This window comes from Exophiala viscosa, assembly GCF_022695815.1.
Source record: "Exophiala viscosa unplaced genomic scaffold EDD37scaffold_3, whole genome shotgun sequence".
NCBI classification, from domain to species: Eukaryota; Fungi; Ascomycota; class Eurotiomycetes; order Chaetothyriales; family Herpotrichiellaceae; genus Exophiala; species Exophiala viscosa.
Genome location: NW_026944355.1, coordinates 412,275 through 428,703, shown reverse-complemented (window position 1 = coordinate 428,703; position 16,429 = coordinate 412,275). Strand labels below are relative to the sequence as shown.

The 16,429-nt window shown below is 52.0% G+C and overlaps 5 protein-coding genes across 5 annotated transcripts; 4 read left to right on the top strand and 1 right to left on the bottom strand.

Moving 5' to 3' along the window:
• Nucleotides 1-200: 200 nt before the first annotated feature.
• On the bottom strand, nucleotides 201-5,110 carry EDD37DRAFT_314250 (C2 domain in Dock180 and Zizimin proteins-domain-containing protein). The gene has a single exon (XM_062811363.1). It carries the CDS (start codon nucleotides 4,766-4,768, stop codon nucleotides 365-367), a length of 4,404 nt encoding a protein of 1,467 aa, XP_062671576.1. The 5' UTR covers nucleotides 4,769-5,110; the 3' UTR covers nucleotides 201-364.
• Nucleotide 5,111: 1 nt separating this feature from the next.
• EDD37DRAFT_314251 (telomere stability and silencing-domain-containing protein) lies at nucleotides 5,112-6,425 on the top strand. The gene is made up of 2 exons (XM_062811364.1): nucleotides 5,112-5,327; nucleotides 5,389-6,425. Exon 2 carries the CDS (start codon nucleotides 5,400-5,402, stop codon nucleotides 6,402-6,404), a length of 1,005 nt encoding a protein of 334 aa, XP_062671575.1. The 5' UTR covers nucleotides 5,112-5,327; nucleotides 5,389-5,399; the 3' UTR covers nucleotides 6,405-6,425.
• Nucleotides 6,426-6,816: 391 nt separating this feature from the next.
• Nucleotides 6,817-8,767, top strand: EDD37DRAFT_313067 (unspecific monooxygenase). Its single transcript, XM_062811359.1, has 2 exons — nucleotides 6,817-7,301; nucleotides 7,351-8,767. Exons 1-2 carry the CDS (start codon nucleotides 6,967-6,969, stop codon nucleotides 8,678-8,680), a joined length of 1,665 nt encoding a protein of 554 aa, XP_062671574.1. The 5' UTR covers nucleotides 6,817-6,966; the 3' UTR covers nucleotides 8,681-8,767.
• A 712-nt stretch (nucleotides 8,768-9,479) lies between these two features.
• Nucleotides 9,480-10,872, top strand: EDD37DRAFT_607275 (DnaJ protein, subfamily A, member 2; the record flags this gene model as incomplete). The annotated part of the gene is made up of 3 exons (XM_062814962.1): nucleotides 9,480-9,515; nucleotides 9,569-9,638; nucleotides 9,695-10,872. 3 exons carry the CDS (start codon nucleotides 9,480-9,482, stop codon nucleotides 10,870-10,872), a joined length of 1,284 nt encoding a protein of 427 aa, XP_062671573.1.
• A 2,454-nt stretch (nucleotides 10,873-13,326) lies between these two features.
• On the top strand, nucleotides 13,327-16,429 carry EDD37DRAFT_312969 (SulP family sulfate permease). Its single transcript, XM_062811356.1, has one exon. The coding sequence runs from the start codon at nucleotides 13,643-13,645 to the stop codon at nucleotides 16,193-16,195; it is 2,553 nt and encodes an 850-aa protein (XP_062671572.1). The 5' UTR covers nucleotides 13,327-13,642; the 3' UTR covers nucleotides 16,196-16,429.

Sequence of the window (16,429 nt, the reverse complement as noted above, 5' to 3'; positions counted from 1 at the left end):
TACAAGAACAAGTAGCCAGGCCCCTGATGAAATAAAACCAATTGTTTTTGGGCCAGCATTCTATGACATGGCAATCAAAAGAAAGACCCGAAAGGAGAATATGTACCCCTGATCCCTTACAACCTCCCTTCACTCCTTCCAGGCACCAGCAAGCCGGGTATCAAGTATCGAGTATGGAGATCGAGCCCGCCACTAAGCGCAGACTCCCAAGACAACACAACACCACAGTAAGAAAGCTCCCAAGTCGACCAGTCCAAGGACGAACATACAAGAGTAGGCATGGCTAGAAAGCCCCAATCGGACCACTTCAAGAACGAAGCTATAAGCAGTAGAAGTCCAAGAAACCACCAATCCGGCCCCGTTTCTAGTCATCATCATCCTCCTCACCATCCTCATACCTCCCTCCTCGCCCATTGACACCACCACTCGCAGCACCGTGGTGACCAAGCCGACTCGCGGCCCTCGCCTCGTGAATTCTAGCAATAGCCCGATGCGTCTTCGCAAGACGCTTGTAGTCTCCACTCCGCTCATACTCTTCTGCCAACTGCTTGTAGCACTCAAGGGCGTGGACGCCATACTCCTTCTCACTACCGCGTCCTAGTTGTGGCGAAGTAGGACTCAGGCCATCGATACTCCGTCTCGCTCTTGCCATCTCCTTGCCCTCCGAGTTCTGCGAGTCGGTATCTCGACCATTACCATCCTTGCCGATCCTACGCGCAGCACCAGCACCGCTCGCAGCAGTGTGCCCATGCCCATTCGTTCTTACCTCGAACTCATCATCAGCATCCATCGACGTGAGCAGGTCGACCAGCTCATCGATCGTCGCCACAAGATCCTCAATCGCCGTCCACAGCGCGTCGTCAGGCTGATTAGCAATCGTGGCAAACAATTCCAGCAATTCTGCAATGAAGATCTTGCGGCTCATCGCCTCATTCGCCGTCACGGGTTTCGCTTTCAACACAGAATTCAGCGCGCCGATGACTTCTGTCTCAATCAGCTCTAGACTCTCACCATCGCTTAGCGCCCATTCATTGATGATCATAGCTTGCAATATCTCGACAGCCACTTTTCGTAAACCCTCGTGCATGCTGAGACATAATCTGATAGTTGGCGCGACCAGGCTTGGGACATACTGCACTTGATATCCGCCGAGTCTCCGAATGTTGTACCGGCGCTGGTCGTCGGCCGTGGCTTCCCAGCCTAGACTCTCCCAGCACTTACGAAGCAGGTCTGCGCCGGCCTGCCGGACATCGCCAGCGATCTTCCACACGGCGCGACGCTTCTGTTCGGGAAACAATTCTAGCGCGAGCTCCGGAGAAGACACCAGTATCAAGAGCGTGTCGAGAAACGACTTCCACAGGCTCATTTCGAGATTGAACTTGTCGGCATGATCCGGACTCTCGGCCTCCTCGGGGCTGGGAAGATACTGCGCGATCAACAGCGAGGAGAGGTTATTGAGGATCGTGAGTGCAGACGAATGGTGGTAGATATGCAAGCTGAGCCAAGTCGAAGGATATGCGTTGTTCTGCAGCAGGGAGCGTAGTACAGTCAGCGTCGAGAGCACGTACTTAGACAAGTCATGACCTTGGAGTCGTGGAGTCGGCGTTTTCATCTTCGAGATCGTGGCGACCAGCGCCGACAGCTCGAGGAGCGTTTCGTCGAATTGATCGTTGGTCTCCGCTGGTTTGGTCACAAAAGGGTAAGCGTCCGGAAACAAGAGAGACGATGAGCGTCGTTTCGTCCGAGGTTCTTGTGCGATGGTTTCGTACGCGGATATGAGTTTCGGCGAAAATTCATGCAGATAGTGTGTAGGCCAACGCGTCAATTCAGCCACGATTGAGCAGCACAGGCGGACCTGCTCGTGCCAGTCGTCCGTTAGACTGTTGCTGGCCCAGTACGGCAACAACCATCGGACGCAGTTCTTAACTAGGATTTTCTTGTCTTTGTCGTCGACCCATACCTGGTCCATTTTGGTGTAGTTAAGGATGAGAAGGAGTCTGTACAGGACGAGTTTGCCGGTCGCCTCGTCGCAGGAGTCGATAAACTCGACGGCTGACTTCATTACCTCTTCCTTGCTGAATGCGGGCAGCAATTCGGGCAGCCAGGTATGAAACTTTTGTACCAGGAGAGTCTTGCTGCCAACCAGTGCTGCTGTCTCACTGCGCATCATCATTTGCAGTCCGAAAAGAATGGCCTGCATGTCTTCTTTGAAATTGGAACGCTTGTCCTCCTTCGTGTTCGATTGTGACCCGAATCGCCGCTGTTGGTTGGAAGTAATAACAATCTTGATGAATGTCCTTCCCACCTTGAATAGAGCCCTCATATCGCGAGCGCTTTGCGGATCGGACACACTCTGCAGCAGCCTTGTAAAGCTGCGGATCAAGCATGATGCCGCATACGGCGAGCGGAAATGGGACTCGGTGTATTGTTCCACCAGTGGTCCTAGATTGTACCGCCTGTCGTGAACAATCCCCAGAACCCAGACGATGTCGTTGAATATCAGGTCCTCGAATTTTGACTCGCCGGTCTTGTGCACCAGGACGCCAAACAAAGCATCAAGGACGTCATTGAGCTGCTTGACAACCTCAATCTCTGGTACAAAGGGAAGCGTCTGAAGAATATCAAGCAATTGAACGGATATTTGATGCTTCCAGTTGATCAAGCTGACGAGTGTACGATCCTGGGAGTACTCGGTGCTGCAAAGAATTGTGTGGACCTCCAGAGAAGCAATATTGGCAAAGCTTCCCCCGTGGACAGTCCGGTAGCTTTGGTTGTTCCAAGGCAGGGATAGATATGCGCCACGCCCATGCACGATGCTTGAAGTGATTTTGTCATATGCATGAAGGATGAGGGCATGTTGCCCATCACTGACGAATGCCTGCTTGTCCCACAGCGGCATCCATGCCAATGCGAACGGAAAATCTGGAGCATCGGCAATGCTCAATACCAAGTGACTCTCAGGTACCTTTTCAGTTGGGATTCGAAGGCAAAGTGTCTGGTCCCAAGCACCGTCAAGTTCCACAGCATTTGTTCGGAATGCTGTCACAGCGGCACCATTGGAGGATGGATATATACAGTGCTCAACACGCCGTCCAAATGCATCCCGGACTTCCATAGTCAATTGCAGATTCTGCATCGAAGCCGCTTTTATTGGTGCGACATTCAAATCCGGATGGGACAAAAGTGCACCTGGTGTTATGGACGCCTTGCTCAGTCTCAAATAGATGTCAGTCCTTGGCTTAGAAGGTGCCTCCGAGAAGCCCATCTTTTGCGTCTTTGTAACGAGGTGCATAAGTGTTGCATTGTTCTTGATCAGTGTATCTGCATCTGGAGCAACAAAAGGCGTCAAATTCAAGGTGATGCTGGACAGGTGAGGGGAGACGACGACGCTCTTCCCTTGACTGTTCAGGAGCTGCGCTACTCTCTTGTCAATCTCCCGGGGCTTCTCATCTTCTCGAGATGAAAGAGACCATATCGTGACGGTTTCTTCACATGATTGGCCACCTGCCAATATCTTATTGACATTGAGAATGCCAACGCCCACCGTCCGAGGCACTGGAGGGCCTTGAGCCGGTTTCGAACCGTCTTCGTCTTGCTCCGCTATTGACGGCGTTTGTGCTCTATCTTGAAATTGTGGTGTAGCTCTGCCATTTTGTCCGGGTTGAGGTCTCTCACCATTCTTCCGTTTACCGAACATAAGACTAGATCTGCGGCGGTTCAGAGACATTTGCCGTTGACCCATCAATGTCCCATTCCTGGAGGGAGGCCGCTCTGTCGTACGCTTTCTGGCTGTTCGTGGAGGCTCAGGCAGCACCAACTTTATGGCCAGGAACAGACCGTTGTCATCTGCGAGATCTCTCGTGCTGAGGTCCGAGAAAAGAGTCTTCATCCTGGCCGAAGCTACTGAGCTGTAAGTTTCGGACAGTGGAGTGGCTGCTCCGGCAGAATCTCTTCGATACAGAGCCAAACTCAGAGTTGCCGCGTCCTGATCAGATCCCACCACTGATTTGACGTCCAGAAGACAATGATGCAGTGATATGGCTTTTGGATTTTCGGACGGTGGGGCATTCAGGACGCTCATGATTGCTTGCGACTTGGTCAGCTCGATCGCAGAGTCGTCTGATGTCAACAGCCGGCCATGTTGATTGGCGTCTCGGACAATAACAACGCCGCTCAGCATTCTGTTGCCTCGGACCAAATCCCATACAGCTTGACTGCGCACCTGCAGCCTTTCCTGCGTTGTAAGGACATCATTTAACAACTCCCGACGTGCATAGTCCAGCCGCGTGGTAACATCGGACGTTTGATTAAGCAGATGATATTCCCGGCGTAGTACCAAGTCGGGCAGGTGTAAAATATACCATTCCCGGAGGCATGATGAGATCTCGTCCACCAGAGGTTCGGATGATGATGTAGGTGATTCATCGCCAACCTTCAACATTGGCAACGGTGCCTGCGGCTTTGGTTGGCCCTTTTCAGCGACGGGTTGCTCATCCGGCCCCAGTTGTTCGCGAATCTCGATGCAGCATTTTGGAAAGATACCAGAAAAGACTCTCGCATCGGCAGCAGTTCTCCCTCCAGGGGTCAGGGCCGATAACAAAGTGGGCGGCGCGACCAGGTAGCCACGGCACCAGGCGCCATCTTTCCCGCCCTGTTCGATGACATACAACTGGTCGCCAATTTGTAGTGGTAGTTCGGCGGAAGAAGCCGAGGGCTGAAACGGATATATGGCTACCGCATAGGAAAGAGGTAGCGGCTGCCAGGGCATATTCTGGAATATTGACGATTCTGGATAACCAGATAGACGTGGTTACGAGCCGTTGGGACAGTGCTCGGGTCCTGTCACACTGGCATTGGCCGTGACGGCGGCCTGAGAAGATCTGTGCGGAGCGTGGCCAGTGCGCAGAACCTCCTCCTCCAGGTAGAAAACCATGAGATGGCTGTCACTTTGTGAGTGGGATTGTCGCAACAATATTAGGGTATGATCCTTGGGTGTTTGGGAACGAAGACCAGACAGTTTTCATTCACCTTTTGTCCTTTGCGAAGACGCGTCCTGTATCCAAGTTTCTGGAAAAGAAGCTGATCGGTTGGTCGTGTTTCTTAGCTGCAGCACTCGGCTAAATCTGGTTAGACTTGTAACTGCAGCCTTTGTGAGCCACGAGTCCACGACACCTCCGCATCCCAGTCTTGAGTTTATTATTTTTATTTCAGTCTTCTGTCCCACCTGTACAATTCATCCCAGCCCACCCGACATCTACAGGTCGCGAGTACAATCCATCTCCGTGAGGCATTCTTACAACCCTTCTCCCCCTTACCCGTCGAAGATCGTAGGGCACCTTAGCCGTTTGCCTGCCACACTCGCGATCTCGCCTTCTCACCTACGACCAGACACTCTGATCATGGAGCCCGTCGTCAATGTCCTGGTGGACACCTTTCCTGGCCTCTCCCTACCACCCACTCTGTGCCTGCCTTTCCCAGCGAGCTCAAGCGCCGTTGAAGTACTGGACTCGATCGCAAATTTACTACCACGAAACCAGCCACGAACGACGCGATTCATTTTGACGACTACCTCCAACCGACCTATTTACGCTTGCCCTTCTACAACAGTCGCGGATCTTGCCCAAGGATCAGCGTATCAGCCATGCGCCGATACATCGATTCTGCCTTTACGGCTCTCAATGCCATTGGTTGGTGGCAAGGGTGGTTTTGGCTCCCAGCTCAGAGCTGCGGGCGGACGCATGTCCTCGCGCAAGAAACGCCAAAATGCCGAGCTTGCTACCGGTAGTGCTCGTAACCTGGACGGACGGAGATTGAGGACCATCACAGAGGCTAAAAATCTGGCTACCTATCTGGCCACCAAACCCGAGATGGACAAGAAGGAAAAGGAAGAGCGACGAAAGAGATGGGAGCAGGTCATAGATTTGGCCGAGCAACGAGAAGCGGACATGCGTGCTGGAAAGGGAGCGGATGGTCGCCGGAAAGGGTTGAGCGACGAGTGGGTAGAGGAAAAGGAAGAAATTGGCGAGAACGTCAGGAACGCTGTCAAAATGGCCATGGCGGCGAGTCACAATCGGCCGAAGAATGCCGAGGGTGGTGCACAAGATGACGGGAGTAGTGGCAGTGGTGGTTCCGCTCCCGGCAGTGAAGAGGATAGCGATGCAGAAGATGCTATGGAGCTTGACGAGGAAGGGATGACTCGGCTTAGGTTTGAGGCGGAGGCTGGTGATGCCGACGCGCTTTGGGTGCTTCAGCATCGGCTGAATATCCCCTCTGATCTGCTACCCAAGCCCAAACAGCCTGTGCGCCGGTTTGCAGGATTCGACGATGAAGAGGACGATTCCGGCAGTGACAATGATATCGAGGAGCAGGCCACGAAAGGAAAAGGCAAAGAAAAAGTTTTCTGAAGAGGTCTGTCAAGTAATGAGAAATCCGCAATAACCAAAAGCCTACCTTACGTATGAACTCCTGATTCGGCTCAAAGTCATTGGGCTCTGTTGGTCGTGTTTTGAGCGAAGGCGCAAACGTCCACTCAAACATGCTGGACTGCACCAATCCAAGTATCGCGGAGATTCGCACCCCGCATTCTGGTGTTGATGGAGTTCAGCGACTTGCATGATGATCAAACCTTCTGGGGGACGACAGTCACACAGCTGATACGAGGACATGGCCGCTCCAACTTGCCCTTCTCGTCAAGAGGCCAGAAGGACCAGGTTCATGTGTCATTGCTTTCAATCACTTATATCAACGACTTGGGAGACTGATCGCAATTCTCCTGCTTTCGACTTCTTCCACCTCTCGCCTATTGTCCGTCTTGCTGGTATATGAGATATCTCACCGTCTCTGCTCCTATTGAGGCCGATCCAGCAGCATACTTCTGACAGCTATAGTATACAGCAAACACCAACGGAATCCGGCAGCTCTCATCCGCTCTCATTGCTGTTGAGCAAACTGTGTCCGATAGAAAGGATGGCCGTCTCGGTGTTCCCGGTTGTTGCTCTGACATCCCTCGCCCTTCTATCCCTCTACAAGTTCATCGTCCAGCCATTATGCTTCCACCCACTTCGGCATATCCCATCAGCACACTGGTCGATTCCTATATTTGGCGATCTGTGGATCACATACCAACGCTATCGAGAACGCAACAATACAGTCACATATGCTGCCCATGTAAAGTACGGCAGTGTTGTGCGCATGGGGGCCAGTGAGTTGAGCGTCAATTGTGTGGACAATGGCATCAAAACCATATATGCCGGCGGATGGGAGAAGCATGCTTGGTACCCACAGCGATTTGGAAGTTACGGGTAAGTCATCATCCGGAAGATCCTGAGGACCATGTTGACACGAGCACAGAGTTATGAACATGTTCTCGACCATACACCACGCACCTCATTCCCAGAAGAAACGTACCATGGCCAACGTGTTCTCCAAGTCATATATTGCATCCTCCGTACAGGTTGCTGCCAACTCGCACAAGCTGTTATCGACACGTTACCTGCCTTTGCTTCAGAGTCTCTCTGAAACTTCACAGCCATATGATGTACACGATATGAACAATGCATTTGCGATGGACTTCATGTCAGCATATCAATACGGTCTACAAGCTAGCACAAACTTCACACAAGACATCGCGGTCCGACGTAAAATCATGTACGAGTACCACTGCAGACGAGAGTACGAGTTCTTTTCTGCTGAGATCCCCTGGCTGAAGGATCTCACCCGCAAATTCGGTCTGGAAATAGTACCTCAATTTGTCGACGATGCCAACGCTTCGATTGAGGAGTGGAACGCCAGTATGTGTCGCGCCGCTGAGAAATACCTTTCTGCTGCAGCCCAGATTGCGTCCCCTTACATTGGTGATGAACCAATCGTGTATAAGCAGTTCAAAGAGGGCATCAATAGACTACGCGAAAAAGATCCGCTCGCAGGAAAGTCGGTGTCCGATGTGATCCTTCCCACCGTTCGCCACGACGATCTTCAGCAGAACGAGGATGACACGACTACGGCAGAAATCTACAGCGAAATGCTTGACCAACTCGGTGCAGGCCATGAGACATCTGCCGTTGCTCTGACATACCTATACTGGGAGATGAGCAAGAACCCCGATATGCAGAAACAGCTCCATGACGAGGTGTCTGGGCTGACGCCAGCGATCAAGTGGCCCATGCCTGCAGGAGCCGATCTCGCCGACTTCAAGATACCAGAACCCAAACAAATCGACTCTCTGCCCCTGTTGCATGCGATCTATATGGAGACATTGCGCCTACACACACCTATCCCAGGTATTGAACCTCGCATCTCGCCTCACGTGCCTGGTGGAAGCACGGTTGGTTCATACACAGGTATTCCAGGTGGCGTACGTGTCTCATCCATGCCATATTCTCTGCATCGCAACGAAGCTGTGTTCCCTGAACCTGAAACCTTCAACCCCTCTCGGTGGCTATCATCACACACCTCGGAAGAACACCTGAAAGAAATGCATCGCTGGTTCTGGGCATTTGGTAGCGGGGGAAGAATGTGCATCGGCAGCAATTTGGCAACACAAGAGATCAAACTGCTGGTCGCTGCCATTTATACCAACTGGACAACAGAAATTGTCGATGACGACGGTATCGAGAAGATTGATGCTTACAACACGAAGCCCAGGAGCAACAAGCTTATGCTGAGATTTAGGCATGTATAAAGCAGCAAATTGACTGTACGAAGCCGAGTAATGCAGCATCAATGTCATTGAATGACCACCGGCTCCTCGGCATTAGGCATGGGGGATGGAGATCAACACCGTTCTTATGATTGGTGGCCGCCACATTTCAAGATCCTATCCGATAGCGATGCCTCTTGAGGAATGGTGTCAGCATGGATCTCGAGGGTCCCTTGCGGAGGACTCTACGAGTAGAGTCTCTTCTACAAGTACGAGTACCGAATATGTGGATATGCAGTCACAGCAAGTTCATGACCCAACTGTACGTTAGATGCAGAATAAACAACAATTATAATTCAGCTTCTTGCATTCATTCATTCCATTTAGTCTTCTTTGTCGGCATAGAGCACCCATTCCGTGATCTGTGAAGTGCAAAAAGGTCGCCTAACGTTTACTGAGATCGGGTCGGAGAAGCCTGAGGAAGCCCGTGGAATTCATGGAATCTACTCGCTTGGCATGATTTGCAGCAGCAGTTTTCGCCGCCCCAGTTGGCTGTGCCCTGCGCGGCGACGCAAGTGAATTTTAATAATAATGCTCCTGGCTGACTTAACGCCTGCGATACTGTCTGCCTGTGTCTTGTAGAGAACCAGTGTTGCTGCCTCACTTCCACACATCCTGACATCGCGTAGAACTTCAGATCAACGTCCTCCTTTGGTCCTCACTGGCTCGCGCGAGTAGCCGCTAGTCACAGACGGCAACCTCTCCACTCAATCCCCTGCCTCGTCGTCCGTCGTCGCTATCTTTCCTCACACGCCTTTGATCTGAACGAACATCGGACAAAATGGTCAAGGACACTAAATACTATGAGATCCTGGGGGTGCGTGGATGTCCGCTGGGAGCCATTCGAACATTCGCTAACGAGTAATCAAGGTCGACCCTGCAGCCTCAGAGGCTCAACTGAAATCTGCCTACAAGAAGGGCGCCCTAAAGCACCACCCAGGTAAGACTTACTGCCTCACCTCCGGCAAATGTTGGCGGACGTCTGACACGACCCAGATAAAAATGCCCACAACCCTGATGCGGCCGACAAATTCAAGGACCTCTCGAAAGCCTACGAAGTTTTGTCCGATCCTCAGAAGAGACAGTTATACGACCAATATGGAGAGGAAGGACTGGAGCAAGGCGGCATGGGCGGTGGTATGGCCGCAGAAGATCTCTTTGCCCAATTCTTCGGCGGCGGTTCAGCGTTTGGCGGCATGTTTGGCGGTGGCATGAGGGAGACTGGCCCCAAGAAAGCCAGGTCGATCCACCATGTTCACAAAGTCTCCCTGGAAGATATTTATCGAGGTAAAGTCTCGAAGCTTGCCCTGCAAAAATCGGTCATCTGCCCAGCTTGCGAGGGTCGTGGAGGCAAAGAGGGCGCCGTCAAAACATGTACTGGCTGCAATGGCGCAGGCATGAAAACCATGATGCGACAAATGGGCCCCATGATCCAGCGCTTCCAAACCATCTGTCCTGACTGCCAAGGAGAGGGAGAAACCATCCGTGAGCGGGATCGCTGCAAACGCTGCATGGGCAAGAAGACCATCGTCGAGCGCAAAGTTCTTCATGTCCATGTAGATCGAGGGGTCAAGAGCGGACACAAGATTGAATTCCACGGGGAGGGTGACCAAGTGCCTGGTGTACTCGCTGGCGATGTTGTGTTCGAGATTGAGCAGAAGCCTCACACAAGATTCCAACGCAAGGACGACGACCTTTTTTACCATGCCGAAATCGATCTCTTGACAGCATTGGCCGGTGGTCAGATCTATATCGAGCACCTGGATGAGCGCTGGTTGACAGTTAATATCTTCCCCGGCGAGCCCATCACTCCTGGTAAGTTACACCTTGGTGCTTCTTCATTAAATTGGGACGCTAACATTGCACCAGGTGCTATCAAGTGCATCAAAGGCCAAGGTATGCCATCATTCAGACACCACGACTTCGGAAACCTTTACATTCAGTTCGACGTCAAATTCCCCGATAAGACCCAAGTCCAAAATGTCGAGCTTCTGGAACAGATCTTGCCCCCGCGCATGGAACAGAAGCTTCCGCCGCCAGACTCTATGACGGAGGACTTCGATCTTGAGGATGTCGACCCGCGCCAACAGGCACGTGCACAGGGCGCGACGGACGAAGACGATGAGGACGGCATCCCCGCAGGTGCAGAGAGAATGCAATGTGCCTCGCAGTGACCGCTTTGAAATCAGCTTGACTGGCGTCGGCCGTGATGTGACACGAAATAGACGAGAAAAAAACGTCAGATGAAGAGTTGGAAGAGTTTGACGAGATGATGGGCGATCACGAACGCGATTGACGTCTATGCATTAGCCAGCGTGAGGAAATCTGCATTCGACCTACCTGTTCCGTTCCATCATCGATGCAAGCTGCATGAGGCGGCGTATGGGTTGGAAAGGATGGCAATGACACGATATGGCGTTCCGATGGCGTTACCACATGAAGGCGGCGCGGCAGGTATGTCTTATGGCGTCCCTTGCCGGAGATCATTCTCGGGCTGAAGACATTGCAACGAGTTTTCCGAAGATTCTAGATTAGCTGTGCTTTGCATCATAGAGCAGAGGAATGGCACAAGGTCTTGCCAATGATCGGGCACGGCGCGAGATGTCATTGACCAGGAACTGTCATGTCTCAAAGAAATGGCACCGATTGATCGCAACGACAAGAAAAAAGGACGTGATTTCTGATAAAATATGCTCATATCTCTGTTACTGTCGTGTGCTGATTGCGACACACAACCTGATCCGAGTCTCATGTTGCCATTCATCCTGTTTCGGACTCGACCTACCTTCTTCTGCCTCCCCTGGAAACCTTTCTCGAAACCATCAAAGCATGTCACTGTTGGATTGGCAAGGCTTGACGGCATCGGTAGTCAAGCCCTCTTTAAGATAGACTGGCGCCCAATGCAAACCAAGCCTCGCAAGCACGAAAGGTGATGCTTGACTCAATTGGGTCATACAAAAAAGCAAAGACCGGTCAATATGCCAACATCAGGCACTAATTGCATCTCCTTGAATGTTCATATGCGCCAGGTTCTCGTTTCTTTTCGCGACTCATCCCTCTTCTAGCCGCATTGCGACTTCATGAGGCTTGAAAATCGCGACTTATTATGCCTCATTAGAAGTGTCGCAAGGCCAAATCCGTCGAAAGAACGAGGAAGGTTCGTCTTGGCTGTGACGAGGGAGGGCTTCGGTTACTACGAACGAGTCTTCCGTACGGTTTTTAAATCGACCAATTCTGGTTGAGGTGTGTTGAACATTCCGATGGTATCATTATGGCGGAAATCGCGTCAGCTTTTAGCACCAATGCTAGACTCCGCCAAAGATGCCACCATCATTGATCATTGGATAGGAGACTCAAGGCTTGCCGGAAGTGGAATGGCATCCTCCCTCACTTCTGCGATATGACAGGCTGAGGGCAGACGGGCCCTGGCATTCTGGGGTGGACCAGCAGGGGGCCAGCCGAACGACGTCGAGCACGCCATTTTGCTCCTTTCACACAGGTCGATGGTGACGAGGACATTCAGAGATTTTCTCTTTCACCCAGACTCGATTCGTAATTTGGTAGGAATCCACGGAAGTCCCAATACTGCCGTCAAAATTACTTTGAAAAAATGAAAAAGGGCTTGCCTGGACGCACAAGCACGTACACATGGCGGCCGGGATGTGTGGGCAGTACCAATATTCAGGTACGGAGACAAGTAGACGGGAGATCATATCAGGTTCAGAGCAACCGAACTTCGCTTAACCAGGAACAATACAAGACCCAAATAACAAGCCACACAAAATGCTCTCTAGCACGGAATCGCAAGCTCTCATCCGTTGAATATCTAAGATGCTTGAGAATCCCATAACCAAAAAGATGAAGAAAGTAATCATCCATCAAGCTCGAAAATTGGAGATAGCCTTGCGATCATCCGCCTGTCCTCTCGTGTCATATTCCACTTTTTACCGTCCACCTTGGGGTCAATAGATGCAAGATCTGGCTGTCTCTTCCTTTGCTTTCGTCAACCACCACGTACTTGGCCTGCCGAATGGGGCACAGAATCGTCGTTGGGTCCCGTGGCGCTCGTGCGTTGCCGCACCGCTCTTCCCTATCAAGGCTCTCTCCCGCGATCACGACATCGTCTTGGGACCCCCAATTTCATCATAGCCCCAGTCCTTCTCGATGGAAAAATCTCTTTGCCTTCTCTACAAGCTTGTCCCATACGTTCCTTTTCCCAGATCAATGTCCACCAAACTTAAACTGCCTTTGGGTCCTGCCGAGTCCAGATCTGCCCTTCGTTAGTCGGCAGACCGCAGCTGGTGCTCGCTAAGTTTGTCCTGTCCTGCGCGAGTAGAGTCAGACAGGCCGACCCTGGCATCACCGCGTCAAGATTTATATACCATACCTCTTCCCACCGCTGGGGGCGAATCGTCATTTCTCCCACCTTCCCTTGATATCAGCAACCTATATCAAACCAAAGATAACGGCCTCTGGGAAAGGCACGTCTTTGGACCACCTCATACCGTGGAACCATCACCTCCTGTGGTGGGCTTCGAATACGTATACATATTTATTATCCTTGTCCTACACCTGGGACATTCGGCATATCGCCTTGGAAAAATTCGGATTTCGCCAGCAGAACTGTCACCTCGACAGCTTTCTGAAAGCCACCATTCACATCTCATTACCAATACCTATTGCAGCCAGCCAGCTCTTCTCATACGACTTGGCGCATCAAGCCTTCTGACCTAGAGTGGTAGCCAGAATCTTGTCCTGATCCGACGCTTGCAGACCTCGCCCCACCCCTCTTCCACAGGATCTGTCGAGACTAAATAAGGCCCAGCCCTACGCTTGTCCTTCCTTGTTCTTTCAAACAGACCCGTTCGGTCGCACCTCTCATCTATAGACGATCGCAATTTCTATCCAGTCTTTCGCACCGACAGAGACTGTGAAGAGATCGCAATGGCGTCGTCTTCCTCCAAACTTGGCCATGGCCTGGCCAAGTTCTTGAGGCTCGACCTCGGTGAGCGTACGGCTCACAAAGATACCATCACACGAGGTGAATCCACCTACTCTGTCAGTACCGCCGACACATACGTGGAAGAAGAACCAACAACCGGCGACTGGCTACGCGACCTAGTCCCCTCTCGCACATTTTGGGCTCATTACGTTCGCAGCCTCTTCCCCTTCCTCCATTGGATTACCCGCTATAACCTGCAATGGCTCTACGGAGATCTTGTGGCCGGTATCACTGTGGGCGCAGTCGTCGTTCCTCAAGGTATGGCTTATGCCAAATTGGCGGAATTGCCTGTCCAATTCGGCCTGTATTCCTCCTTCATGGGTGTTTTGATCTACTGGTTCTTCGCCACTTCAAAGGATATCACCATCGGTCCAGTCGCAGTCATGTCCACCATCACTGGCAACATCGTCCTCAAGATGGCAAAACTACATCCGGAGGTTCCCGGACATGTCATTGCTTCAGCTCTCGCCATTATTGCCGGCGCCATCATCTGCTTCATTGGCCTCGTTCGATGCGGTTGGATTGTCGATTTCATTCCCTTGACCGCCATCTCCGCCTATATGACCGGGTCGGCGATTAACATTGCCTGCGGCCAGATTCCGACCATGATGGGTATCAAAGTCAAGGGCTTCAATACCAGAGCCTCCACCTATTTGGTCATCATCAACACGTTGAAGTATCTGGGCCACACAAAGGTCGATGCTGCAATGGGCTTGAGTGCTCTTTTCTTGCTCTATGCAATTCGCTTCACCTGCAACAAGATGGCAAAGAAACAGCCCCAAAGGTCAAAGATGTGGTTCTTCATCGCCACACTCCGGACTTCATTTGTCATTCTATTGTACACCATGATCAGCTGGCTCGTGAATCGCCATCATCGCAAGAAGCCCATCTTTGCGATCCTGTCAACGGTACCTCGAGGGTTCCAAAATGCGGCGGTACCAACCATCAACACCAAAATCATCGGCTATTTTGCTAGTGAGATTCCTGTAACGGTCATTGTGCTCCTCATCGAGCACATTGCTATCTCAAAATCTTTCGGTCGTGTCAACAACTATACCATCAACCCGTCGCAGGAACTGGTGGCCATTGGTGTCACAAACCTGCTGGGTCCCTTCTTGGGAGCGTACCCAGCCACTGGCTCCTTCTCGCGAACAGCCATCAAGTCCAAAGCTGGTGTGCGAACGCCGCTTGCCGGTCTCATCACTGCACTTGTGGTTCTTTTGGCCATCTATGCCCTTCCTGCGGTATTCTTCTACATTCCCAGCGCATCCCTGTCGGCCGTCATCATCCATGCCGTGGGCGATCTGATCACACCACCGAGCACCCTATACAAATTCTGGCGAGTCTCACCTCTCGAAGTTCTCATCTTCTTTGCGGGTGTGTTCGTCACCATCTTCTCCTCCATTGAGAACGGTATCTACACCACCATTTGTGTCAGCGTTGCAGTTCTCCTCTTCCGTGTTGTCAAGGCCCGAGGCCACTTCGTCGGCAAAGTCAAGATCCACTCTGTTGTGGGCGATCATCTGATGGAAGACAAGTTTCACGACAACCCGTCCGGGACTGACGACTCTGCACGCGAGATCTTCCTGCCTCTCGACCACCGCGACGGTTCCAACCCTTCGATCCAGGTCGAAGGTCCTTACCCTGGAGTCTTCATCTACCGCTTCGCCGAAGGTTTCAATTACCCCAACGCAAACCACTACACCGACTATCTTGTGGAGTACATCTTCGCGAACACGCGCCGCACCAACACCTCGTCGTATCCACGACCGGGTGACAGACCATGGAACAACCCAGGTCCACGACGCGGCAAGTCCGAGCCTGATAGGTCTCACTTCCCCACCCTCAAGGCCGTCATCCTGGACTTCTCGTCCGTCAACAACGTCGACATCACGTCCATTCAAAACCTGATTGACATCCGCAACCAGCTCGACCGCTACACATCCCCAGAGAGCGTCCAATGGCACTTTGCTTGCATCAACAACCGCTGGACCAAGCGCGCGCTGGCGTCTGCAGGCTTCGGCTACCCCAGCGCCGGCCAGGAAGAAATCCACAGATGGAAACCCATCTTCAGCGTCGCCGAGATTGGGGGCAGTTCTTCGGCCGCTGAAGCCGCAGAGATGGATACCAACAGACGTCTATCACAGTATCCTTCAAACCGTGACGAGGAGAGCGGCCGCGACGGCGTCGTCAAGTCCGAGGACATCCAGCGCCACAGACTCGATAAGGAGTCGACTGACTCGAGCACCGGTGCTAGCAACGGCAATGACTTGTCAAGGGAGATCACAAATAGCAAGGCTTATGCCCGCGCATCGACGAAGAGGGTTGCTGTCGTGCAGGGCTTGAACAGGCCATTCTTCCATATCGATGTCAACAGTGCGCTGCAGTCTGCTATCGCCACGGTCGAGCACCAGAAGGCCTTGGGTCGCGAGGCGGTGCCTAGTGCGGCGGAGTTGAACAGCCATTTGCCGCCTGGGAAGGAGGTGCAGTATTAGACCGAAAATATAGGCAAGCAAGCCTATGTTGGGATGAATTTTGCATTGAATAACAAGAGATATACAGTCATGTACAGGGGATGTTGGGTTCGTTGATAATATATTCATATGATTGTTTAATGGTTGAGAAAGCTGTATGTCATCCACTTGCTGTACTCATCCTATGCCAACGCACAGCACACAATATTGTATCAATGTCAGCATGTGAATGTCTGCAGAGAGAGAAAACACTCG

Bases quoted from the DNA above. Each gene is read 5' to 3' on its own strand.
- EDD37DRAFT_314250 (XM_062811363.1), bottom strand. From the start codon at position 4,768: ATGCCCTGGCAGCCGCTACCTCTTTCCTATGCGGTAGCCATATATCCG.
- EDD37DRAFT_314251 (XM_062811364.1), top strand. From the start codon at position 5,400: ATGGAGCCCGTCGTCAATGTCCTGGTGGACACCTTTCCTGGCCTCTCC.
- EDD37DRAFT_313067 (XM_062811359.1), top strand. From the start codon at position 6,967: ATGGCCGTCTCGGTGTTCCCGGTTGTTGCTCTGACATCCCTCGCCCTT. The intron at 7,302-7,350 runs GTAAGTCATCAT...ACACGAGCACAG, and splicing joins CAGCGATTTGGAAGTTACGG to AGTTATGAACATGTTCTCGA.
- EDD37DRAFT_312969 (XM_062811356.1), top strand. From the start codon at position 13,643: ATGGCGTCGTCTTCCTCCAAACTTGGCCATGGCCTGGCCAAGTTCTTG.